This window comes from Zonotrichia leucophrys, chromosome Z (genome assembly GCF_028769735.1).
Source record: "Zonotrichia leucophrys gambelii isolate GWCS_2022_RI chromosome Z, RI_Zleu_2.0, whole genome shotgun sequence".
Lineage (NCBI taxonomy): Eukaryota > Metazoa > Chordata > Aves > Passeriformes > Passerellidae > Zonotrichia > Zonotrichia leucophrys.
This window is the reverse complement of record NC_088200.1, coordinates 48,308,461-48,334,935: the sequence shown is the minus strand read 5'-3', so window position 1 is coordinate 48,334,935 and position 26,475 is coordinate 48,308,461. Positions and strand designations below refer to the sequence as shown.

General features: G+C 37.2%; 1 protein-coding gene across 2 annotated transcripts in view; it reads left to right on the top strand.

The window, feature by feature from the left end:
* Window positions 1–26,475, top strand: part of FRMD3 (FERM domain containing 3) — a 135,142-nt gene that overhangs the window by 50,765 nt on the left and 57,902 nt on the right. For both annotated transcript variants that reach the window (XM_064735251.1, XM_064735250.1), the window contains exons 2-3: window positions 9,679–9,783; window positions 22,586–22,628. In XM_064735251.1, coding sequence (XP_064591321.1) covers window positions 22,622–22,628 — 7 coding nt within the window. In that variant the 5' untranslated portion in view covers window positions 9,679–9,783; window positions 22,586–22,621. The remainder of the gene's footprint in view (window positions 1–9,678; window positions 9,784–22,585; window positions 22,629–26,475) is intronic.

The following is a 26,475-nucleotide window of genomic DNA, read 5'->3' as shown; positions in this document are numbered from 1 at the left end:
CTGAAATCCCGGATGCTTCCTTGTCACTTCGGCACCGCCCGGAAAGTCCATTTGCCGCTTGTGACATGTTCCTTCCATGCTCAGTGCTCTCACCACCGAGACATGGCCAGAGCTGCTTTTAGGGTGGTCTTTCAAGGATGCCTTGTCTCACTCCAAAAAGGCACAGTCTCTGCTTTTGGGACAACTGTCCCCCCCATATATTTCCAACCCCCTGGGGCCGGGGGGTCCTCACAAATGAACCCTCCTGGTTTTGAGGCACTGCCTCCCCCTAAATGCAGTCTGTGTCACAGGAACAACTGAGTCCATGGCTACAAGAAAAGTCCAGCCAAAAGGCCACTCCAAATCATCTCTCCCCATCCAATCATCTCCACAATCTCCGGGCCAAAGTCCTTATCTCTCATCTCCCTTCTTATTCAGCTTCGAGGAGGATTAGCATTTTCTGCAAGGCCCCAATCATGCAAGAAAGGGTTAAAAGTTTTCAGTCTCTGTCTGTCGGTCCCGGAGCGGCTCCCACGGGAACGGCTCCCACGCACGCTGCCCACACGCTGCCGCTGCGGCCGGGCAGTCTTCCTCCCCCCTCTCGCTGGCTGCTCTCCTGGGGGGGAAAGGGGGGAAGAGGGGGCTGGCTGCTCGAGGGCTGACTCTCTGGGACCTTCCACCCTTCCATCCTCGAAGCCCCCCCGAAGCCCCCTCAACCCCATTTCTGTCCAGGCCCCGGGCCTACCACGTGGCTGGCCCCTCCCCCGCCCAGCAGCAGCGGGCCGGGCGAGGGAGAGAGGTCTGAACTCCTCGGCCAACGAGGTCCAAAGAGGAAGTGCCAGGGCAGTGCCCTGCTTTTAACCCCTGTGTATTCTCGGAGGTGTGTCCAAACCCCACTGGCTACACCAGGTGTCAGTATGAAACCCAAAACCTTCATTGGTTTGACCACAGCTTCCCAGAATTCCCACTCCTTCCGGGTCAAACCATGACAAAGGGGCATTCTTGCAACTACCCTGGCTGGCTGCTTTCACCTGGGCAGCATCAGTGAGCTGCATCATACACTGATGAGTCTCCCTTTAGCCTGTGCTCAGGGAGGCGTCTTGTTTGGCTAGAAGAATTTTTGGTGCTTTTCTATTTTAAAAACACTTCTTGTAAAATAAGGGCAGACTCCTATGCATCTGTTGGAAAAGGCATATTTAAAAAATGGTACTTGGAGTTGTAGTTGAGTATGTAGTGATTTTTCTGTCTTTCGAAACTACCGAGAAAATTCAGGCCAAGGGAGGATTGTTGACCATCACCTGTACTGGGGGACATTAGGTATTTTTTATTAAATTCCTGGTTTGTCTTTTATGTTGCTTCATAGGTGGGGACTGAGAACTCATTCCTGAAATCTCTGGTCCACTTTCCTAGATGTGGTACGATGTCAAGAATGAAAGAGAGAAAGCAGAGTCAGGTTTGCTGAACAATGAATAAAAAGATAGATTTGTTGACAGAAGGACTCAATTCCTTTTGAGAAATCAATAGTGTCTCAGATGGCATCACAAATGCAGTGCTAATGGAAGCTGTTATCAGAAGTGAGCAGTTAATGCTGCAAGGCTTCTGTGAGGCTCACACTTCAGGGACACAAAGCCTGAATGGCTAAGTGATGCCCATGTGCACAACAGCAAATGATCATGAGCCCTGTAAATGAATATTGCATTTGTGGTCTCCTCAGTGCTTGCCGGCCAGACTGGTGGAGACTTTTGAAAGCTGCAGTATGCAAACTATAAGTATTGCTTTTTTATTATTTATAACTTACCCATGGGTCAGAGTAATTTACTTGCAGAATATCACTGAGGTCAAGAACTGATTGTGTGAAAGCTGTTACCTGTCTTCACTGCTGCTGCTCATGTTTTACTGTGTAGTAGAATATACTTTTCATTTTCCATAGTATTTTGCTTTTAGAATAGTTTTCATTGCATGGGACTGGCATTGCCAGATTTTTTTCTGTTGTGTAATTTTTTCCTTTTCCTCTTCATCTGTTATTATTTGATCACTATCCTCATACAATAACCTCTAATTTAAGAGAGCATAAAATATGCTGTCTTATGGAAAAATCTATCTATCTGTTGCAAATGAATAATGTAAATTAAAGAAAAATAAATAACCTCAAATGATCCTCATTTTCCAAACAAGATAAGAGGAATTTGACAAGTATGTTTCTGACCTCACTGCAGCAATTATTTCTGGGTAAATTTTGAATGCTTGAACCTTTAGCCTTGAAGTTTCATTGAAGATTAATAGAACTTCCTCAGCTACATTCACATATATACCCTTGAAATTGCTGTTCCCTTATTTCTCTTCTTCCCAACATAGACATTATTCTTTTTTCTTTCCTTTCTCCTTTATTTTTAAGATATATTTGTATAATTCTTCCCCAAAAGAAACTGTAAACAAAGGCTTGTTTATGGGGTTCTTTTACCTTTAGTTCTCTTTATTAGTATGTATAGCTTAGGGCCCAATTGATAATTAAGAGCTTAGAAATTTGAGTTTAAAGACTGATATATTTGCAAAAATTATGTCCTTTAAGATCCATTCCAGGTTACCAAATTAATTCTAAAACCAGAGTAATTTCTGTCTCAGACATGAAGCATTTTTTATCACTACTGACTGTTAAACTCCCTATGAAATAAGATGGGCATTAGTTCTCTAATGTTTTCTATCATCTATTCACATACTTTTTTTTGTAATAGAATATATTAAATGACAGATTTAAAAATTGTTCCTTCACTAAGTTCTAGAATTAGATAATATTGATAGAAATTATTTTAATTAATATAGAAATAGTAACTAGTATATAGAACAAAATATATACTTTGCATATATTTTTATATTAGTTATCCATATAAAATAAAGTGTGGAAGAGGTAATTAACATAAAATAATGTGTGTTATGCTTACTTATAATTAAGTAAATGTCAGTGACTTTATTGCAGTGTCATGTTTTGTGCCTTTCATTAAAAATTGTTGGCCCTTTTTTTTTGCTTCATTTTAAGTTTGTAGAAATATAATTAATTCTTCACTGTTAACAGAAGAAAAATCTGCAATAAATACTTGATTTCTAAAATGAAATCTTCAATTTCCAATTTGTTTGTTTTCTTTCAGGAAAAGTTTCCTTTTGTATTTTGGGACTTAAACTACAATAAAAGAAGTAAATTATAACTGACTCCTCTTGCAACTGAGAAAATTTTCTGGTTAAATGTTATATACCAGACTAGACTTTAGTTTAGTACACTCTTCCAGTGTATTTTCAAATAGTATAAAATACTGTAGGATGCTGATTATGGATGGAAGGAATTCCTTTTAAAGAGTTATACCACTTTAGCTGAGGAGTGAAACAGGCATGCTTTTATTGTTCTATGTATTTTGAAGGCATTATTCAATATTGACTTCTTGTGAGACCTTTTCATATATTCCTGTTGTTGTTTCCAAAGAAGGAAAAAAAAATGGCAAAGTACTTGTCTCTGTATCTATCTTGTGAGTTCTTGCTGTCATCTGTAGTCTCAGTGAATCCATAAATCGAAAAAGCTGTAAGAAATTTGCAGGGGGCATTGGATATTGTCAGAGTTAGGGCTGGCCCAGTTTTTCCATGTCAGAGTTGAGTCTGTTCCACCTCACTGACTTTGGTTGGTGCAGAATGAGGGTTCTGTTCCAGATTCTGTTATTCAGGCAATACTTAAAAATTTATCTAGAAGATACTGAGAAATTCCGGCATGCCTAGTTGTCCTCCTTCTCTGTGCCCTTAGTTCTCCTCCCTATTCAACTTCAAAGGATGGATGTAAAATGAATCCCATTCCAGGGCACATACCACTCCAGCGTGAACTGTTTTGCTGTGCCACTGGAGACAAATGCAAATGTGATTATGGCTGTATCAAAATGGGCATGAGCAGGGATTGCTCCCAGTTGTCCTTCCACAGCCAAACTCTGGTGTGCGAGACCTGGCCCCATCCTGAACTATGGAATAATTGTCAATGAAATAGAAGTTATGTGCCTGTTGGTGTTTCAAGTAATTTCTGTCATGAAAAGCCTAGAAGAAATATGATCTCATCACTGGTAGAGGATGTCCAAAGAAAAGTCAAAAATGTGAGACATGGCAGTCAAAGATGTAGTTTGGCTCTGTTACTTTTTATAATTGTTACGTATTGTCAACAGAACTATCTTTTTTACAGTTTTTAGTGGATAAAAATGCTTTTGGCTTTTGTTTTGGTTTTTTTTTTTTTTTTTTTTTTGGGCCTTAGAGGCACAATGGTTTTGTCCATTTTTCTGACTGGATTAGTTTTCATTCTTCTGTTCTATCGTGATTGTTCTTCAATACATGCATTTCATTCTTTTACATCTATTGAACTTCAAATATGTTGCACACCAAAGAAAACAAGCATACAAAATCAAACAGCACACTTGCCTTTCCTGAGAGCCTGAATTTCCATTAATTTAGACAGAAATGCTGATTTCATTGTGCTTTCTTTATTGTGTTGATAGTTTTTAGGTTGGTTTGGTTTTTTGGTTTTTTGGGTTTTTTTAGTGCATGACTTTAGACTTAAGCAAGCACTTAAGTGACCAGCTTTATGTCTAGGGTCACTGCTAGGAGCTGTTCACACAAGTAAAGACACTTATGGGATGAGGATTGAAATCCCCAGTATTAATAAATATGTGTTTATGACTCTGCACACTTCTTAGTAAAGTCACTGGCTTCCTGACAGAGATAAGCACAGATGGCAGGACTTCAGTGGTTAGATAACAGAGCAGAAACATTGTCTTTAATCTGCTTGTAATTCTTGCTCTTCCTTGTGACGACATTCAGATAAATAAACACAGAACTCCACAGTAAAGCAAATTCAAATAGGGAAAACATTTCACTGAATGTAAGATCTTAAAATGTTGTACGTAGTTTTCCTCTTATTTTTAGTTTTATGAAGCAGTCAGAAAGGTTTTGTGATCTTGTTTTACGTCATTGGAGAATTGTTAAATTGGTAGAACAAGTTACACTCTGCCTTGCTTTTTAAAGTTGCATCAAGATAGATGAAATTAAAAAAAATCATCAAAGCAAGCATGAGATGGGGATAATGTGTTAAACTGTGCAAGAGCTACAAAGATTGTTGTTTGGGTTAGTTTCTGTATACCAGAGAAATTACCAAGGAATTAGGTTACTCAGTCATAAATTTGCAGAGTTGCAGAAATGGAAGCTGTAATAAGAGTGTCTGGTAGGGAGAATGATGCATTCTCTAGTTTGTTACTCAGTTCCTAGAGCTGAGGTAGAAACTCAGGTTGCCCTCTGAGTCTATCAATGGAGGACGCTGTGTGAGCATCTTTTCATATCTTGTTGCAGCACAGAGCATCCCGTTTTGCTTAATTCTTTTGTCACAGCTGCTAGTTTAGTTTGATACATATTTGTTTCAATGGAAATGAAAACTTCTGATCCAGCTTAAAAAAAGCAGTGTTTAACAGTTATTTGCAAACTGACCTTGTGTGTTCAGGGATTTTGTCATTTACATGGTATTATATCTGTTACATATGTGTTGGGGTTTGTTGTGGGATTTTAGTTGTATTAAGGTCAGATATTCAAATACAGCCGTAGGAAAAACATACTCATCTTGTCTGTGCCTATTTATCTAAATAAATCAGAAAGTAATTTCTCAAATTATTTATAGAAATCTCCAAACTTTTAAATGTGTGGAATATCTGCATTATAGGACTTTGTTTAAAGCCATTGCATGGGTTACAAAAATATGAATGAAAATATTTCTCATTTAAGATAGAAAGGCATATTTGAATTAATACACTTTAAAAAGTGGCTTATTTAATAGTATTACTTAATTGAACACAATGTATTGATTACAATTCAGGATATTTCATATATCTCACCTACAGACTTTTCTGACTGTTGCTTCTGCCGGCTTTAATGGACGATAGTGGATAACTTCTGAGTGAACTGTGGTATAATTCTCAAATATTTGAGCTGTGAAAATTTTAAGTGTATGACTTGACTATTACTTTCAGATCCCTGTTGTTTGTGGCTGAAATTCTTCAGTGGTATTGGAAATAATGGGTTTCTTTATTACGTAATTTTTTCATGTTCTGACAAATATTCTAAAATGTAATATAAAATTATTTTTCTGAATGGCTACAAAGTATTTTTTTGTATAAAAGGGTTTAAGGATTGTTTTTGTTTCTTTGGGTTTTTTTTTTGGTTTTTGTTTTTTTTTTAAGGATCGCTTAATTGGAAAGCTGTATAGCAACTGTCTGAAATTTCAGGCAATGTTTTATATTCATTATTCTCTGACCCAAATCCATTCCCCTGCTCTGTTGTGTATGACTTGCTGTTCTTAATTTGTGTTATCCAGATTCTTTCACGAATCAGAACGAAATTGTGTTTTAATATATTCTTTTGTAGCACAGTAATATGTAGTAATGTGTAGAAAAAGATCATTAGATTCTAAAGCTCAGAAGAATTTGAAGCATGGTTAGAGAAATGTAAAAAATGTTTATTTATTCTGCTGTTTGGAGAAAATAAAATTAACTGCCATTGTCCATCCTTCTTGTCATACAATCTATTATGAATTAGGACTTGATGTGCAATGTGCCACATCAAGTATTTTCCTCTGTGTATCAATTAAGATATCTTTATTTTTTTCAAAATTTCAGGTGTCTAGAAGGCTTTAATAGTGGAACATTTACAATTTCATATGATGACTCTCACTACATTATGCCTGTGCTGAATTACCCGACTTTTGTGCATCTTGAATTTTTTTTTTAAATGTAATGAACTGAAGGGGGTATATTAACCAAGGCTGAATTATTAACTAGTCCCTTCTATTTATCGATGGGAGGCTTAAAGATTGCTAGAGCATGAATCTAGCTTGGAGGCTTTTTGCTCTTTTTAGTTTGGTTTGTTTCCATCATCTATTTTCCAAGGAAGAAAACTAGGACATCAATTCCTTTTAGAAACAGAACGGCGTCACTGGATTTATAAACATTATGTGTGCTGTAGGCTTTTATTGGTTTCTTCAGGAGATCAGAAATTTGTGATTATTTAGGTGACTGAAGAAAAGCAAATTTTAAAATTCATAGATTAGAATGTGAAGCCCTAGTAGTTTGTTGTAGAAGATTGTATTACTGACTGTTCTTCCAGTGTGTCCTGGTTTAGCGCATGCAAGCATCATATAGCCAAGCCAGAACACAGTGACACCCTCTAAATTTGTCAGATGAAAATATGGATAGTCTGGCTTCCCCATTTCCAGTGTTTTAAAAAATGGATTTCATTTGTACACAGTTGCCAGTAAAATCTGTTTTCATGTTTGATTGTACCTGAGTCATCTAATAGCTGTTATTTCCCAGTCCAATTTAATTTGCTGTAGATTAGTTGAAAACTGTATGCAACTTAAATGTCACATCTGTGTTTATAATTGCCCCTACTGCCTTTGTGATGAAATGTCACTGTGCAAATTTGTCAATATTTTGATGGTCTCTCATAGTCACAAAACTTTCCAGACACTTACAAGGTTTTAAGTTAGAAAGCAGTTAATTGAAATATGGCTGCATTAATGGATGAGGGTTTTTTTTTGTTAGCCACAGGGAGACTCACAGCTTTCCTTTTGTATTTTTCAGACTTGGATAGGACTTTTCCTTTTGAGGAAAGCGTTCTCTATGTTGTCTCCAGGATGCCCATACTTGTAACTGGGTACAGCCCCAAGAGATGTCAGTGAATGTAACCACTCTTAACAGTAAACAAGTTGATTCTTTAATGTCTTGAGGCTGGAAGGAAACCTGTAGCATCTAGGTTACATGGGAAAAGGTAACAATACAGAGTGCAAAGCATGGGGATGCATAAGCACAAACTGAACAGACAAAATGTGCTAACATCCTTCGACAAAGGCTGTTTAAAAGTACGAAAAAAAATTATGGGAGCGCCATGTGCAGACAAGGCAGAGATATCTCCAGGCAAGTAGGAGAGTATGGAAGAGTGCCGGACTGAAGTTTATAAGGGATAAAAGGTGGAGACAGATAGGAGTAGGGGAATCAGATGGCTTACACCGTAGCATTGGAAACAGAGATGGCCACATCTTTTCCTCTTCCTAGGAAAAGGAAATCTGTAGAGAAATTGGCAATTCCATTGTGGCTGGAAGTGAATTTGGGAAGAGAGGAGGTTCTTATGGCAGGCAAGGTTACATCTGCAGGAGCCTCAGCATACAGAAGGGCAATGCATGTCTTTGTCAGGGCCTTAACTGAGGGTGTTTTTTATTTAAGTTATCTGTTTGTTGCGTGATGGAGACCAAAAAGTAAGCAACTGTATCTACATGAGAATTCCTTATTAATTGTAAAGATAAGAGAACAAAAATTTAGTTCACAGATTGTATTATTTTCTAACTCTCCAGTCTTTAGCATGTCTCATTTTTCCTGTGGGAAGCAGTAGATCTCACTAAACAGTGGTGGTGCCCAAGCTATCACCTCCTCTGCCCTTTAGAGCATGGTGCTGGTTTGGGCTCAGCTACTTCTGTGCAAAGTGAATATGCTAGCAATACCCAGCCTCGTAAAGTACCATGAGATATATAGATGCTGTCCTTTCAATTTTGCTTGCCATGGTCTTTACAGCTTAAAGTACCTCTTAAATTCTCAAAAAAAAGTTTGAACAAGGCATAGCATTAAAGTTTTCAGGAAGTAGTTTGGAGAAAAACAATTAAGTCATATTTTTTTTATAAAGTGATTTAATGTCCTGTGTAGTTTCTCTTCAGTAGATATTAAAGAGCTGAATTCAAATTGTTTCATGTCAGCAAAGGGTAGAGACTCCTGGTCTGCAGCAGAGAAGTCTCAGTGCAGGATGAGGGTGAACACATAGAGGGAAAAAATGTAGAGACCTACACCACTGTGTAGTAAAGCACCATTGTCTGTTTGAAAGGGACTATTTCAGGAAAACAGCTTTAGTCCCATGCTAATACTGACACAAATCACATTTCAGAAAAAAACCCACATGAACCTTCACATTAGCTGGATCAGAGGAAATGTGAAAACTCGTGTAGGATCTCCATATTAGGCGTCAGATAAATGAGAATAAACTCACACTCTTGAGATGGAAGAAAACAGAAAGAAAGAATGAGATTGTTAGCTAAATATCATGTGTAACAGTAAGATTTGGCTGTGGTTACCCAGTGACAACACAAAGATGAAAACTTCTCTTTCAGTCATTTGGGCATTTGTTCTTTATACTGTAACTTTGACTTAATGGAGGGAATTAGTGATCAGACGTCTTTTGCTATGGGCACTATGTAAACATCCAATAGAGTACTCACATTCAGATCTGCTTTCAAATTTGAGAGGATAAAAAAACCACAAAGGGTTTTGAAATTCTGTATATAAATGTTATGCCATTATAGCATCTGTGGAAATATGATTGCTAGTAGCACATTAAGTCTCATAAATGTGTAGCCATTAGAGCAGCATGAGTTTTCCTGAGGTAGGAGTAGTAATGATATTTTCTTAACCAATCTATGAGTGTGCAGGGAGTGTATTGATCATTACTCTCTTGAGTCTTATAGAGACGATAAACAGTTAAGTCCTTGTCCTCATCTGAATAACAGCAAATTTCACATATCATTTTCCCTGACACTTTGCATAGATTTGTAGACAGCAGATTCACATAATGTATAATTTCTTTATCTTTTTACAGAGGGAAACCAAGGGTCAGTTTCTTATCGATCACATCTGCAACTATTACAGCTTGCTGGAAAAAGACTATTTTGGCATTCGATATGTTGACCCTGAGAAGCAGAGGGTATGTATATAATCTCTGACTAAATTTGTTTTAAAGTAAAGTTAATTGAAGTTTTTTTTAGTAAGAATGTGTGTTCTGATGCAAAGTTGTGTATCTCTGAGGATTTGTACTCAGGCTGTAATCTGTAAAGGTTCCTAAAGGGGCATTATTAAATTAATTTCCCCTTCACTTAATGTATTTATTATCATGCTATTACTATATTATTATATATTCTGATTTGTGTAGTTCTCGTCACTTAAACTAGAAAAGAATCTATAGGCATGACTCTGAGTCAGCACAGAGCAGCTCTAGGCTCTGACTGTGTGCTGGAATTTGGGATTTTTAGTTTTCTCTTAGTGTATGATTTTTGGAATATGTAAGAAGAAATCCTATCCAGTCATTCTGTTTCACCCATCACAGGATACATGGACTTAAGTCTATAATACAGAAAACAGATGTGATTTGTCAAGCTTTGGGGGGTTCTTCAGGCTGGTCCTCCCTATAAGCATCTTTACATTTCTGCAATAAAGTTCTCAGGCCTGTGCTGTAGACATTTTTGTGTTCAGCAATTAGACATCCTTCCTAGGTGTTAGGCGGTTCTGCAGGTTGTATTTTATAGGTGATTTTCTGCTGCTACCCCCACATGGCTTCAGAGGACTTTTATTGTATGAGAGTAGGAGTAAATGGTGAACACAGGAAGCAGAAGTCCTGAGGTACTGCAATTCGGAACTGCGTCTTCACCATGTTGTCCTGCTGGTCTCAGTATTAAGACTTAGATATGTGACTTTAAATATCTTGGGTTTTTAATTTAAAAATTAAATTTTAATTTAAAAATTAAATTTTAATTTAATCTCTGGAAGCAATTACCAGTTTGAAGCTTCTGTGATTGAAAACAAAAAAAAATAATAATTTGGTTGGATACCACTTACTACACCTTAATTAGTTTTGTCAAAAATCACAGGAGTTGGGCTATCACCATCAGCTCAATCTTATAGAATTGCAAAAGCTTTGCAAAGCTACACCAAATAGTTTCCATTGCATCCCCCTTTTAAAGTGAAAACAATTAGCAGTTATTTTCACCAGTGTTCTTAATTCTTCACAATCATAAAAGTTGTAGAGGTATTCACCTGTTTGGAATTGATAGGGAGATTAGGTTGGGCTCATAATTGGGTTATAATTAAGTAAAACTCAATAAATACTTACTTCTGTTGGGTGTTTCTCTGACAGTCACTCAAAAAAGCTACAGAAAAGTTATTTTACCTAACGGAAGTAAAGAGGGTCTTTTAAATAAAACCAAATTTTTGTCAAAATACTTTAAAACAGTGATACTTCAGAAAAGAACTCCAAAACCTGGAAGTGATTGTGGTGCCCATTATATCATACGGTATGTGGTTCCTGCATTTCAAAGAGCTGTTAGCTATATTGTTAGCTAAATTTGCTGCACTGTCTTATCCATCATGGCTATACAGTTGCTATTTTACATCTCGTAGTATAGCTAAGTATAGTAGGAAGATTCTACAGAAGCTAAATTTTTTCATTGCTTAGCAGCACAAGACAATTTGAAAAAGAAAAATATGTTCTTACCTAAAAAATTTGTGTTTTCATTTTCCTTTTCATCCCACAACTAGAGAATACTGTTGCTATACTCTGTAGTCTGGACCACTACCAACTGGTCCTGTCTTCAGCTGGATTTTGTTAAACAGTCATACAAAACTTGAATTTCCATGAATGTGTTTTTAAATGCTGATTCACAATTGCTCTCATGTTTTCAAGCACATCAATAACGTCTCTCTATTTCTTTATTTTAAATTCTGTCATGAATTAGGACAAGATTTATAAAGGACCCTTCTTTGTACAGACTTAAATGCTTCATTGATGAGTTGAAAGCAGTGTACATTCTTTTATGTAACAATTCTATTTTTATATTCAGTACCTTATATTGTCACAAACAGCTTTCTGGAAGTCCAAGAATTCCTTACTTGTGCACCCCAGCAATGATGTGAATATATGATAACCCAGACACTCCCACATAGCTCCAGGCTTTGCCACCTCATGGTTACTGCAAAAAGTTAACTCTGTCCTGGCCAAAACCAGGACAGCTCACTAAAAATCTATGGAAATTAGAGTTTTGAATTTATGAGGTATGTGGCAGTAACAGTTTTCCTCACTGTTTTTATTTCAGCAATTGTGAGTTTACATGCCTGGAATTCATCTAACAAAAATCCATCAGTAGTTGCCTAGTTATGTGGTTAAAGAGATAAGCTATAGCAAGTATAATATCACAGGAGAAATGTCATATGACTGTAGCCACTGTACAGGTATGAGTACTTATAGTTCTGTAGAAGAAATTTCCAAAGAGTATTTGTAATGTGGTCGAAGAAATTTGCAAGACTTAGTGGAATTCTTACAGGTCCCAATGAAGAGAAAGAGACACGCATTTTCCACAGTAAATTATTAGGGCTTGGTGAGATGTGTCACAGAACACAAACAGTAGCCCAGCAAAGACCAGTAGGTGGATTTCAGCAACAACTGCTTTCTGAATGTAAACCTTGTGGTTTGGCCAAGCACAACTACTTTGACGGCAGCGATAGTTCATGCTGTCATGCTAGTTGATAATGTGTGTGACAATGTACTTCAGTGTCCCAGAGACAAATAAAGGGATGTGGGAAAATGAATAAAGTGACTATCGACTAGTCTGGTTTTAGTGCATGGCGTGGCTATGGTAACAGACACTTTGTTTGCCTCTTAGGACTCTATTTGCGGGAAGGTATTAATATCATTAGGCTCTAATGAGACCTCAGCTGCTCTGATCTAGATATCTGTATTCAGGAAAGATCAACTTAACTGAAGACGGAAGGAGGGGAGAAGATGTATTAGAAGCATAAAAGAGTGGAGAGCTTGTTTCTGAGATGCTTCTAAGAAGAACACACCCTTTTAGTGCAGGAATCAAAGGCTAGGAAGATGGGGTTATACATACATGAGTGTAAAATAGAAAGAAAAAAAATGTTTAAGCAAGGGAGGTGGTTCTTACAGTGGTGACAGCCGCACTGTCTGAGACAGTCCTAATGGAGGCAGTGGGGAAAAATCTTTCACCAGGTTGGTCAATAATTTTGGGAGAATTCTCTATAATTTTATGGAAGGAGTTTATATTAAATATAGTCAAAGACAGAGACTAGGCACCATCTTCTGACTGTTCTTTCAAACAACATGTAATAGGAGCTGAAACAAGAAAGCATAACTCTTTTTCAGGAGGATTATTGTTGATTCTGATGTACATAGCACACAATGGGTGTTGCTTTGCTGAATTTCTTGGAAATGCTGAATGCCTCTGTTGTAGCATTTCTTATGTTGCAGAATTTTATATTTGACTGCATAGTCTCTGTGCTTGCACAGAATGGACTATATCACTGGTTCCAAATGAAACTGCCAAAATAATGCATTTAATTCTGGCTTTTAGTGAATTATTCTTGGTTGATTTTTTTGAATAGTGATATACAAAATAATAGTATATTATTATACAGTGTACGCACACACATACATATATATGAAATATTATGCAGATTTATGCCACTGGCATTTAGTCTAGCAGTCATGCTTGCCTCCATTTTATTAAGATTTAATTTTTTTTGTGCAAAGGTTCCATAGTTGCTCTGAAAGCTAATTTGCAGTCCTTTTGTTTTATAATGAGGGAGCTCAAGCAGCCAAAAATACCAGCTTTAATTAATCCAAAATATCTTCTAAATGTAGAGTATGCTACCAAAATGTAGTATTTTGACTTAGGAGTATGAAAATGTTTGATTGAGTTTGAGAAGTTAAAAAATGAATTACTTCAATATTTCAGATGTTTAAAATTAAATGTTTCAAGGTTTCTGTTTAGAACATTCAGAATTTCTGACTGTGAAAAAATGTAGAAAATTGAGCTAATTATGTCAAAAAAAACTTTGAAATACAGGAAAACAGCTGGTGTTTTTATAGGTTATTTTTCAAATAAGTAATAATATATATTTCTTCCTTCCCCAACTCCACTTTTATAATAATCCTTTCCTCCTACATGAACAAACATGTGTGTATATTTTGGACATACTTAAACTTTTTTGAGCATATATAAACTTTAAAAAATTTTTTATAGTTTTCCATATTCTAGTCCAGACAAACTCTGGATGACATTCTTAACAGAAGTAGCATTGTATTTTCTTTTATATCTATGGGAGAGTAGCAGTGACAATAAAATCAAATTGAACTAGGAGTTAAAATCCGTAGGTTCTCCACCGTGTTGTACCTTTTAGTGTTGCATTTGGATAGTCTTTTGGGGAAACTTTGCCTTAGTGAGATTCAAAAATGTCAGTGGTGTATTAATTTTATGCAGTAAATTGTGGTATGCTGTTTTATGTCTAATGATAGTGAGAACAAAGGAGTTCCTAGTGTTCATATATTAACTGTTAACTTTCTCATGTGGATTTCTGAGACAGTTATGTGGGATCATATTGCCTTTCTCTCTGACTCTAAACTGTAGTAACATTTAAAGCTACTTTTGGTCAAATTTGACCAGGGCAGAGATCATCCATCTGAACTTGGCACTGGTGAGGCCGCACCTTGAGTCCTGTATTCATTTCTGGGCCCCTCACTTTAAAAAGGACTTTGAGGTGCTGGAGAGTGTCTAGAGAAGAGCAACAAGGCTCATGAAAGGACTAGAAAACCTGTCTTATGAGGAATGGCTGGGGGATCTGGGTTTGTTTAGTCTGGAGGAGAGGAGGCTCAAGGGCAACTTCATCGCTCCACAGTTCCCTGAAAGGAGCGTGTAGTGAGCTGGGGGCTGGTTTCCTCTACTGTGCCAGCAGGGAGAGGACCAGGGGAAATGGCCTTAAGATGAGACAGGGGAAATTCAGATTAGTTATTAGGGAATTTTTTTCACTGTTAGGGTGGTCAGGAAATATCTTTCGCTGGGAGGTGATAGAGTCACCATCCTTGGCAGTGCTGAAGAGGAGTCTGGATCTGTTGCTGGGTTTATGGTTTAGTGATTTAAGGGTTATATTGCTAGTGCTGGGTGAAAGAGGGGACTGGATGGTGTTAAAGGTGTCTTCCAGCTTTGATGGTTTTATGATTCTATATAGTTCTCATTATTAAGTTCCTCTATGGGTTCATGAAGATAAGCTGCCACATTGGTGGATAGAACCCTGTTATTTTTCTTACTGAGGAAAACACTGAAGACCAAACCCAGCCCAGGAGATCTCAAGAGAATAAAGAGACATTGAGACATTGTAAGATACACTGTAAGAACACAGGAACAATCATTTTGGAGCTTGTGCTTTTTAACAGTTTCAAATAGAAACCATGCCTGGACCAGCTGTTACTGATTCTCCTGCTGAAGGAACTATTCCTTGTACCTTTCCATATACTCGATACCATATTGAGGCCAATTGTCACCCTCCCACGCTTGTGGAAATGCAGAATGGCTAATTCTCTGGGTTTATTGTGTAGCATCTTCGTTTTTGGACTGATACAAGATGAGAATAGGATGACAGAGGGAAGCTGCTGTTCAGCATCTTCTCTAGAGTGGATTTCTTATTGAAAGAGGCTGTTGTTCTTGAGTGCAAGGGGAGATTCAGCTGAAAAATTCTAGTGTGGTAAAAGATAGGCTTTAAGTCCCTTCAGAAGGGCACCTCAGCAAACTGAGCAATGATTTAAACTTGGAAATGCTTCTCTCCTTTTTTTTTTCTTTTTTCACTCCCAGTCCATCAATCTGGGCCCAATGCTTGGGATTTTGTTTTTTGAGTGTGGAAGTTTGGCATGGTAGTTAGACAGAAATACCTTGGAGCTACCCATGGTGTAGGTTGGAAATGTCATGAAAAGGCTTTGTAGGACCTTGAAGCAATTGTGAAGTCTTAGCTATCACTGTGGAGATGTCTGAAATCATAATCACCCTTAAGCATTAAGATGCTTTGTCATGTGGGTGTACTGCAGGGCTGTCTGGGAGTAGCAGAGCAGTGCAGTGGTTTTAGCCCTGTGCTTGTATCAAAATAAAGCTTTCAAATTAGTGGAACTACTCTGTGGGTACACTCCCTCTATGCAGCTGATCCTGAGTGGTAGCTTTGAGTACACTGGAATTTTCTGACTTTCCCAGAGCATAGAGCCTGGTTTGCTGCTTTGATAGGAGGGTGACACTGGGCACTATGGATTTGTCGGCATGCCTGCTAATTCCTTCCTAAAGAACTATTGCAGATAAAATTCTCATTTTGCTTTCAAGCTTAAATATGATGAAAATTGGGTGACACACATATAGGTTTTTTTTAAAATCAGATTTTATTTAATTTATTTTACTAGTAAGGGTGGTGAGGAGACTCATTTGTACACCAAAGTGTATCACTTACAATTGACCTGGGCAGAATATTTGTTTAATCTTACAACCTAAGTAGTTTAGCATTGTGCCAGTATTTACTAGGAAAGGAAATTCATCTCTGGTCCATTAGTAATTAATTTCTTTATCATGAAGTAATGGTTCTGTTTTTAATGGGAGCTATATACAAAATGTACAGCATTTCCTCATCAGAGGGACCTTGGGAAAGGGTCATCAAATCTTGAGTGCAGCTGATCTCTGCTTTAGCAAGAGCAGCTATTTGATACATGTTTCCAAAAATGTGTACCTAGTCCCACATGAAAGTGGTGGAGGTTGGAAGAAAGACACATTAGACAACTTGCAACCTCAGTTTAATGAAGTTTTGTTTTTAAGGACTTGCAATACTACATACAGTTAGGAGTAGAGACCAGCCTGGGAGAACTCCAGTCTCTGTGAAGGAGTAGAACAGAAGTATTATGGGCAGAACCCCAGAGTAACTGAGCTATAAGTTAATAAAAATCTTAATCCTTATCCATGCATACGAACCTCTGCTCCAGGGCACAGTTATCATAAAATTTATTGCATTTGCATGAACTTTTGCTGCAATGCTGCTTGCTGTGGGCTGTTCAGGTCATGTAAATTCAAAATAATTGAACTGGAAAAGGAGCAAAGAAAGCTGTGAGAATTATATCTAATAGAAATGGATTTCATCCAGAGCTGGAGTAAAAAATAATATGTCTAGGAAAAGAGGTGAGTGAGAGAGAATGAATAAGAGAGAGTCAGAGAGTAAGCAAAAGGGAATGAGAGAGAATAATATGTTGTAAAATAACTTGGAGAAGGTGATCAGGGAAAAGTTGGCCTGTAATTCTGAGAACTGAGACACTCTAAAGTAAACTAAGTGTAAAGTCACAGGCATTGAGAATTAATTTTTAGAAAACCATAGGCAGTAATAAAATTCATTGTAGCTGTCATGAATTTGAAAGAAGTGTTAAAAATTGGAGTTTGGACAAATTGTTTAAAACCTACAAAGATTTAAAATGAATTTTAATATAGCCTGGCAGCCCATTGAGCACAATGGGAGCTACTGCTCTTGTTCTTTCTCTAAGTGCTTGTTTCAGACCATTTTCAGAGACTAAGTGCTGAGTTAAATGGCATCATGCTTTTACTAGTAGAGCTGCATTTATGTACTAAACAAAAATTTGACAGAAATGAATAATAATGTGAAGAGAATATATACATTTTTATACATTTAATTCAGCAGAAATATTATTAACTAAATATCTTGTGTGAAGATTAGTAAATTTGTAAACGAAATCCTTTTATATTATCATATATTGATAAAAGCTAAGATTTTTTCCCATTGGTTGTGAACCAGTTTTCTGTGAGAATGTGGTGGCTCATGCATCCATCAATATATGCAGATTTTATGGCCAGATGTTCAGCTGATGTAGAGACTATGGATAAGTTCCAACATACAGCAGTGATAATTTGGAAATTTGCCAGTTCAGAATCATATTCTGAACTGGTGATTCTGCTCCAGTGTATGTGACTACCTTTTCTGGACCAGATAAATGTTTGTGATAGTGATGTACCTTGTTTCTTCCTCATTAACATTGGTGCTCTGATTTTGGCAAAAATAACACTAAATAACATTGGTGCTCTGATTTTGGCAAAAATACAGAGAAGCAGCTCTTTTGCTACGGCAGAACAATGTCAATATTCTTGATATAAAAGTTCTTGAAACCATGAGAAAGCAGTGTTGGCCTCAGGGCATGACGATGGAAACACACATTATGCCCTAGGTCCTTTGGCATCTCTTGTGCCTGTAAGAGTTGCCTGTTGCCCAATCAATTGCCCTGGCTGAACTTCTGTGAGCTTTGGATATGTATTTGTTTGTTTGTTTTTGTTTGTTTGATTGGTTGGTTGGTTTGGGTTTTTTTTTGGCAGTCCCCATGCAAGTCCCTTATTTGAAGCTAAAGCAAATTTACCTTGATTTTGCTCTTCATTCAAGAAAAACATTACATATTCATTTTCAAGATTAATATAGGGTTTATTTTCAAGCCCAATATATGGAGTTTTCAATAAAATTAATTATTCTTTTAATTTTCTAGCAGTGTTTCACATCTCCATTCTCCTGCTATTTTCTGTCAATTAAACAAAGTTTTCCAGTCCAGCCCTTGCCTGAAGTAGTTTTGTAAAACCTGCAGGTTCTTCGGATTCTGTTTTACTGTATGCAAATCCAAGCACTTGGCAAAGTATTGCTTGCTGAATGAAATTTAAGTATTCACAGTATTTGGCCACTTTCAGTTGCCCATTCCTGACTACTCCTCTTCCAAACGAGACTTAATCAAAAGCCTCTAGTCTGGGAAGAGATGAGACTTTACTTTGCTGCCAGTGCTTTGAGGCACTAGAACAGGTTGCCCAGAGAGGCTGTGGATGGCCCATCCGTGGGAGTGCTCAAGGCCTAAACCAGGACACCAGGTTGGATGAAACTCTGAGCAATGTGGTTTTATGACACATGTCTCTGTCAATGGAATGGGAGGTGGAACAAAATCATCTTTAAAGTCCCTTTCCACCCAGGCCATTCTTTGATTTTATCACTGTTTCCTTTTTCCTCACAGCTTCTTATTTAGAACTCTTAACCCTGTGCTGGATCAAGACAAAGCTCGGCCCTCTCAGACCTTCTCAGTGAATGGCTTTATTTGAAACAGGTTGAAACAGACTGAAGTGTTTTTTACCAAAAGCATATCAGTGTTTGTGGAGTTAAACTGAGTTTCTAGAACGGTGCTTTTCCCCTTGCAGGGTGTCCTTGTTCACCCTGAGCTTTTGCTGTGAAAGCTGATAGCACATCAGCTGCTCAGCATTTGTGGGTAAGCAAGAACACACCTGGCCTCGCTAATGACTACTCAGCGCCACTTAAGGGCTGATCAGAGGTGAAGGCTCTATTTACAAAGCAAAAATTGCACTAGTCTGAAATGCAGCATACAGTTGCAATGAAATCTTAGTCAGAAGGCAATGCTCAGCATATTTTAGGATCCAGCACCAAAAGTGATATCTGTGACAGTTTGCTTACGCACCACTGGCACTTGAAGCACCAAGATTCGTTAGCTGTCCCGTGACTGACCTTCAAGATTTCTATGTATCTTTCTCTCAACCTTCTCTTTTCTGTGAGAGCACCTGTCTGACCCATGAGATACATAGCAGCTACTGAAACCTCTTGTGGAAAAGAGATTAGAAATGAGTAGTGCTGAACATCAATCTCCTCTCAGAATGCTTGGCAATGTGTTAACAGGATTAGGATCAAAGTATTTCCTTCCCCATTGGGCAGCAACCATGTTGCTAACATGCTTTCAATGAAACAAGAAGTTCAGCCCCTCCAGGAATAATTTCTAGTGATCATTAGCTACTATCACACATAAAATCAAGCTGGGTTGCAGGTGTAGGCCATCCTTCAATTAAAGCAGCCTTTGTGGACTACAATGTCAAATACACAAGACAGAGATGAAACTGCTTAAAATTGCTGGAGTTCTTTTTCTCTCCCTGATTTGCACACTTTAGTGCTAGTAAAGAAATAAAAGATTATTGTCTCAGTTCTATACCTGAGTAGATTTTTTTGGGTTTTTATTACAATAAAGGGTACAATAACTAATTGCAATGAACAGTTGAAAACATCTGTGGCCTGTTCTTGCAAGGCAGTGTGACATGTGAATTAGTGACACTTTTTTGCAGCTGAACATTTAAAATGTTTCTAAAATTTATCTTTTGAAGCTAACTTGAGGTGTTATATTTTCATTCACCTAGGATTTTTTTTCATGGAAGTTGTTAAAAAAATATTACTACATGAAAAAAGCATTTTGGAAAACCAAATACTTTTCAATATAAAGTTTCTGCAGAAACAGCTTGATTAATTTTTAGGAACCTTAATCTCCTCCTTACTATAACAGCTAATTAATCTGGGAATAAATATGGCTTGGATACTGTATAGTAGAGATGAGGCACAGGTATTAATTATTAATAGTCAATGCTGTAAGGCTGAAAGATAAGTACTCAGGGGAAAATCTTTCCTAAAACTCAAATTGAAATATGCAAACAAAAATATAGGGGTGGCTATTTCCAGAAATATTAGCAATGACTAGGTGTTTATCTTCCCCTGACAGTCAGAGAGCATTAAGCACCTAATTGCTGTGTCTTTGAAAGTCTCCATAAATTATGAAATAACTCCTCTCTTTTCTGGAAGATACAGCTGAATTGTGTACACGTTTGCAATCTTCCACCAACAGAAGGTCACAGCAGAAATCTGAGCTTGTAGAAACTGCCTGTCACTTCCATGACCTCCATGTGAAAGCCTAGACTGCTTAATTGCTTGGTGTCTTTTCAATCTGTTTTAACCCATGTAGGTCGGGTCTTAGTGATACACGTTTGATTTTGGAAATGTTAGGTAAATCTGCATTCCTGAGGGTTTGAGAAATTTCCATGTTTCCCCTCTTTCACTATTCACATGATTGATATCAGGGTTTCATATTTGCAAATTTGCTTTTTTTAATCTCTAACTGCTTTGTTGTAATAGGTAATTAACTTTTCCAAGCAGTTCTAAATGCTGATCTGGTCTGTGCTGATACTCCAGTCTGTGCTGATACTTCTTTCTGGTATTTCAAAAAGAAATATCAAGAAAATCGTGTTGTGTTTCTGCTAGATGAAAATCTTGAATACTCTTAACTTTCAGTTTGCTGGGAGCAGTACAGCATGGCTCACGGTCCAGGTCCCCTTTTGCTGTCTGAATCTTCATCTAGGACTGGCCTGATCCCGGTGGATGTGGGGTGGGGCTGTGGAAAGTGGACTTCTATATTGGTTTGTCTTGGTTTCCCATCTGTGAATTCATTCTGGATTATGTACCTCTAAACCACTGCAGACTGTATAAGAATTCTTAAATCAGATTGTCTTTATCTTTTTATGAGCAACGTTCAGCCCCCATTATTCAGAGTGAAACATATAAATAATTTATGTGTATTATCTAAAAAAAGAATGAAATGAGCTAGATATTTCTGGTAACTCAGTGAAACCGTCATTGCTGATTCAATTATGTTTCATCTTTTCCCCTAAAAAGAGAGATACTGGGAAGACAGAATAGGTAAAGAAATGTTGGAGGGTTGTTGTTGTGTTGTGGCTGTTGTTTGAAGTTTGAAGTTGTTGGTTTTTGTTTTCTTTGTACCAGGGTTCCATATCAGTCTCTCAGTGATAAGCGAACTTCAAATAGAAATACATTGCTGGGCTTATCTCCAGTACTACTGTAGACTATTTGTGTGTGAGTTTCTGAGCAACCATAGCACATAAACCACAGATACTAAAAATGCTCATTCAATGGTATTTGTTTTTTCAAAAGTTCTCTTCAGAAAACTGATTGGCGGTTATCCTGACTGCACCTGAATTCTTGAAGTGTCATAATTTTTAAAGTAATAATTTTCTGTCAGATATTAACAACCCCTACAAAATATCTACCCCTGGCCTTTCTCTGTAGTAGAATTGCTACAGGCTATGAAGAGAAATGGTAGCCCATGTTTTAGGATCCAATATTTTAAGTATTGGACATTGTTTAATAATGTTTAATAAATGCTACATTTTCTTTTTGCAGTTGACCAAAGGGTTTTAGGGCTAGAATGAAAGGGTTAAGAATGAAACCCCTTAGTGCAAGGCCTTCCAGTGTTGAATGCTGTGCTTTTCGACCAGCTGCTTCCACAGCACAAATCTCATTTTACTGCAGAGATTTTTGCTTAAATGAAAAATACTAATACAAAGGCTGCTGGTTGCGGTCTGAAGTGGCACTTGAATATCAGCATGTTCGTTTGTCTGACAAAACATCCTCCTGAGCAGGTCAGCTAGTGCTAGCAGGGGATATGCTAAGGCTCTTAACTAAAGTGTGAGCCTTACTTATTTTCCTGCCAAAAGCATATTTTCCTGTAAATTTATGCACCTACTAATAAGCATCCATACCTCTCTTCTGTATATTAGTTATGATTAGGTTATTGTGAACATTTCACAGAAAAGTGCAATCTTTTTCCCTTGAGATTTTTAGTTTATATAGTACTTAGACGTTCTTTAGTTTTAAGAAGCATAGAAGGCAACACCAATGAAGAGACAGTGTTAAAGTTTCTGAATAATCTTTCCTACTGTCTGATATGATCATTCTTCTGGAAAAAAAATGTCTAAAAGTATAAGACTAAAATGTCTACTGCAAGCTGAGGACTACAGTCTGTAGTCCCTTAAATATGTCTTTGAAATATCTGTCTTATTTCTATTCTCAACTACATCTATTTTACAGGCGCTGGTGATATCACATATGCTTATACAGTAGAATTCCATTACGGAGGTGTTTTTCTCATTTATGTATGTCTCAGTGAAATAAAATTCCTACTTCTCATTTTTGGTACCATTTACATTTACAAGGCTATTTTTGATTGATATTAACCTCTGCTCTCTGCTTTGTCTTTTCAGCACTGGCTTGAGCCCAACAAGTCCATCTTCAAGCAAATGAAATGTAAGTCTTGAAAGCTCATGCTTTTAAACTTATTTTTGAATAACAGAAGGTTTTCTTTTGCTTCCATGCAGTAATTTGGAATAAGCTTCATTTGTTTCTCAATGTAAACAGGTCCTTCATGTCAGCACATGAAGGAGTCCTAAAAACTCCATGCTACCCTGATCTTACCATCTTACAGTGTTCTGCAATCAAAGCTTTTCCTCGCTGCCCATGGCTACAGCCAGAGGCCAGCAGACGTGGGACGGCAGATCTGGTCAGAAGACCTGTATGTCCCAGCTCTCATTTTCAGTCAGATGTCATCAGCCACTGGGAGATGGCAATAAAAATGGTGTGTGGCAACTGCTTTTAGGTCTTTTCTGGTTATCCTTCTTTCTACTGCCCCTTGCTTCCTGAAAATGCAGAACACTGGCTTGAGATCATTGTTACTGTCCAGCAAACTCAAGTACCGTGGGCTAAGAAGTGAGCTTTCTGCTACAGGTAGGGGGGAACTTAAGATCAGTATTTTTAAAAGTGTCTTTAAACCAGGATTGCATTATTTTAATTATTTTATTGAAATGTTGCTGTCTGGCCTATGGTTTCCATCAAATAGACCAACTGTGAAGACCTCTTCAGGAAACAGAAATGCTTTAGCACTCAGAAGGTTATATGCAGCAGTTTATTTGGCAATTCTGGACAATTGCCATGGCTCATTAGAAGTTGTGTCTTAGCTGTCATTTATCTATCTATCTATCTATCTATCTATCTATCTATCTATCTATCTATCTATATCTATCTATCTATCTATCTATCTTCTGTCTTATAAAATGAAGGAGAATTTTATCCTCATATTGTTCATATACAGTTTTCTGTTTTAACAAGGAGCCTTTTTGTGGGAGATAATGTATTTGCTTTAAAATGTAGTGAGGCTTAAGAGATTGTCTAATATGCAAGACCAGTTAATACTGGGTGTTGACTAGGAATTTCAAGGAATTCTTCCATTAATGCAGCCATACTACAGTATATGCATGCATGTGTATAAATGCCAATACTCATATATCTGGCATATTCAATATGAACTTTTATATGTAGTGTTTAGCCAGCTGGAGTACTATCCAGTAATAATTAAGTTTTAAAAAGTCAAATTAGAATGTAGTTGTTCTCCTCAGCAGTGCTAGTAAAGGAAGAAAAGAGGGAAGAACAGAAAAAGTATAAGAATTGTAATTTATATGAATCTCTTGCTTCCTTCTAATGTGTTATCAAAAGTAGAACAGTCTCCTGAATGTATCTCCTGCATTTATGTTACTGCTTTTACCCAACAAAGTATAAGGGCTCATTCCTCTTGTGCACTTTGCAAAGCAGCACATGCAGGGGCTCTGCCAACAGATGTGCTGAGAATGTTTTGATGTATTCAAAACAACCTTCCCTGCATATAGATGCTACCTAGATGTGATAGATGATAGCCCAAGAATTCTGTAGATGTAGTGATTTGATGGCCTCATCAGAGGATTTCTGTGGCTTTTGAGATAGAATCCTAATCAAAACTCTAAAAACAGATTAATATGTAGCAAAAAGGCAAAATAAAATGCATCTAGCATGAGGTTGTTTATCATAGTGGAAAGGTCTTAAGAACAACTGCCAAAGAGAATGAGATGATAACAAAGGATTTTTTTTACCAGCCTTAGGACACAGAAGTTGGATTAAGAATTTACGTTTAAAAAGTTGGATTGGCAATTTATATTTAAAAATACTAGTGTAAGTTAACTTTCTCTTATGTCACAGAAGAAAGACTTCAGTTGCTACAATAACCCTTTAAGGAAAAAAAAAATAGAGCTATGTATATGTATTTTGTACATGTGTAGAATCCATGAAGATTATGCTCCCACAGGTTTCAAGGACATTTTTTGTATGAATTTGGCATCAAGAACTTTTTGACTTATGTTTCTAAAAATAGGCTATATTAAGGCAGAAAACACGTTTTAAGGTAAAAAACCAAAAAATTTCTAAAGGAACAGGGTTAACTCATAGTTGATCTAGAAATATTCAGTTTACTATGAAAAGGCTTAAACTCAGAAGAAGAAATTATTGATACTCACTTGCAAAACTTTCCAGTGTCAGGTGACACAACTGAGGACTGGAATTAGTAGAAGGTGGAAAGTCTAAAAACTGAAGCAATGAAGTGACTGGTTAATAGCACATATGTTATGTATACACGACTCCTGGGAGAAGTAGTGGCAGAAATCTATTCACAGTGACTGCAGTAAATGGAAGTTTCCTTTTATTTCTTTGCATTAAGGAATTCAGGAAAAAATGAAAAATTTTGTGTGATAATCTGTAATGACTCAAAACGTTCTAAATTCAGTGCAATGTTTAGATTTATATAAACTTGTGAAGCACTTGCATACGTGCAGAAAAAATTTCAAAAATGTTTTGTTCTTGAGCTCAGCTATCATTTGTGTGGAATTCCCTTTTCCTCCACCACAGCAGCAGCAGGATTTTCAGTCTATTTATTCATGCAGCTCAATATTGACAAATATTTGGAGCAGAAAAAGTTTGACTAGTAGAAGTATTCTAGTATACATTTTATTAGGTACTAGCTTTCATGGGCCTCAGTAGTACATTAATCATTCAGGCATAATCCCTCTATAATCAGGTTGTAGAGAACTCATAATCTGGCAACAGTACATCTCTGTCTGTAAACAAAGGATGTTGTTTCTTTGAACCTCTGATGTGTTCATAGGATCTTGTGTGATATGCTACAATTTCAATTTCTTTGGCTTTGGAAAAAATTGCTTCAAATTCATATTTAGTAGCTGGTATATGACAGGAAGAACTGTCTAAAATTTTCTATCTTGTCATATCACATATGAAACTATATTTAAATGCATTTCTGGTGCCACACAAAAAGAATGAAGGCATGGTATCTTTTTTGTCTCACCATCTACCTCTGTATTTTTCATTGTCCTTGTAATGTTTGTGTCTTAACATGAAGTGTAAGTCTGTGCCTCAGCCATTTTTACCACTGATTTTACCTGAGAGGGAAAAATTCAGTTTCTGAGAAATGTCCTCCATCTACCTCTGTATTTTTCATTGTCCTTGTAATGTTTGTGTCTTAACATGAAGTGTAAGTCTGTGCCTCAGCCATTTTTACCACTGATTTTACCTGAGAGGGAAAAATTCAGTTTCTGAGAAATGTCCTGAACCACTGCCAGTCTTGTGCGTACAAATTGAAGCCAATTGGTGACCAGCAGCTGCAAGCAGTGTGTTTCCAACAGTGTGACAGAAAACTCTCTGGAAGGCTGCCCAAGGAAGCCGTATCTTTGTGGTTCAGGATACAGAACTTCTAAAAGAAACTTCTGTTCTTTGCATGTTTTTGTGTATACTGTTATCTCTCCCAAATGCTGACAGTAAAGTTCTCTGTTTGGCAATGTTGTTGCTTATTTTCTGTCTAGGAATGTTATGGTGTAAAACCTGAGTCACATCAGCACTAATGTTTAAGTAAAGAAGAGTTTTCCCATGCACTTTCTCTCCTGCGGGTTTTTTTTTATTACTCTTAAAGATTATTCTGCCTAGTAATATGCAGCTCTCCTGCAACCTGCTTAGTGGGAAATATCCAAATATTTTGTGTGTTTTGTTCTTGATGACAGTGAGACAGAATAATTTCTGTTCCTCTGACGTGCAGGCATTCTAAATTTTCATGTTTTTCTTGTTGCCTTGCATAACCGAAAGAGAGTAGGTTTAGATTACATATTAGGGAAAAATTTTTTCGTGTGAGGGTGGTGAGGCGCTGGAACATGTTCCTCAGAAAGGTAATAGGTGTCCTGTCCTTGGAGGTGCTCAAGGCCAGGTTGTAACCTGGTCCAGTGCAAGC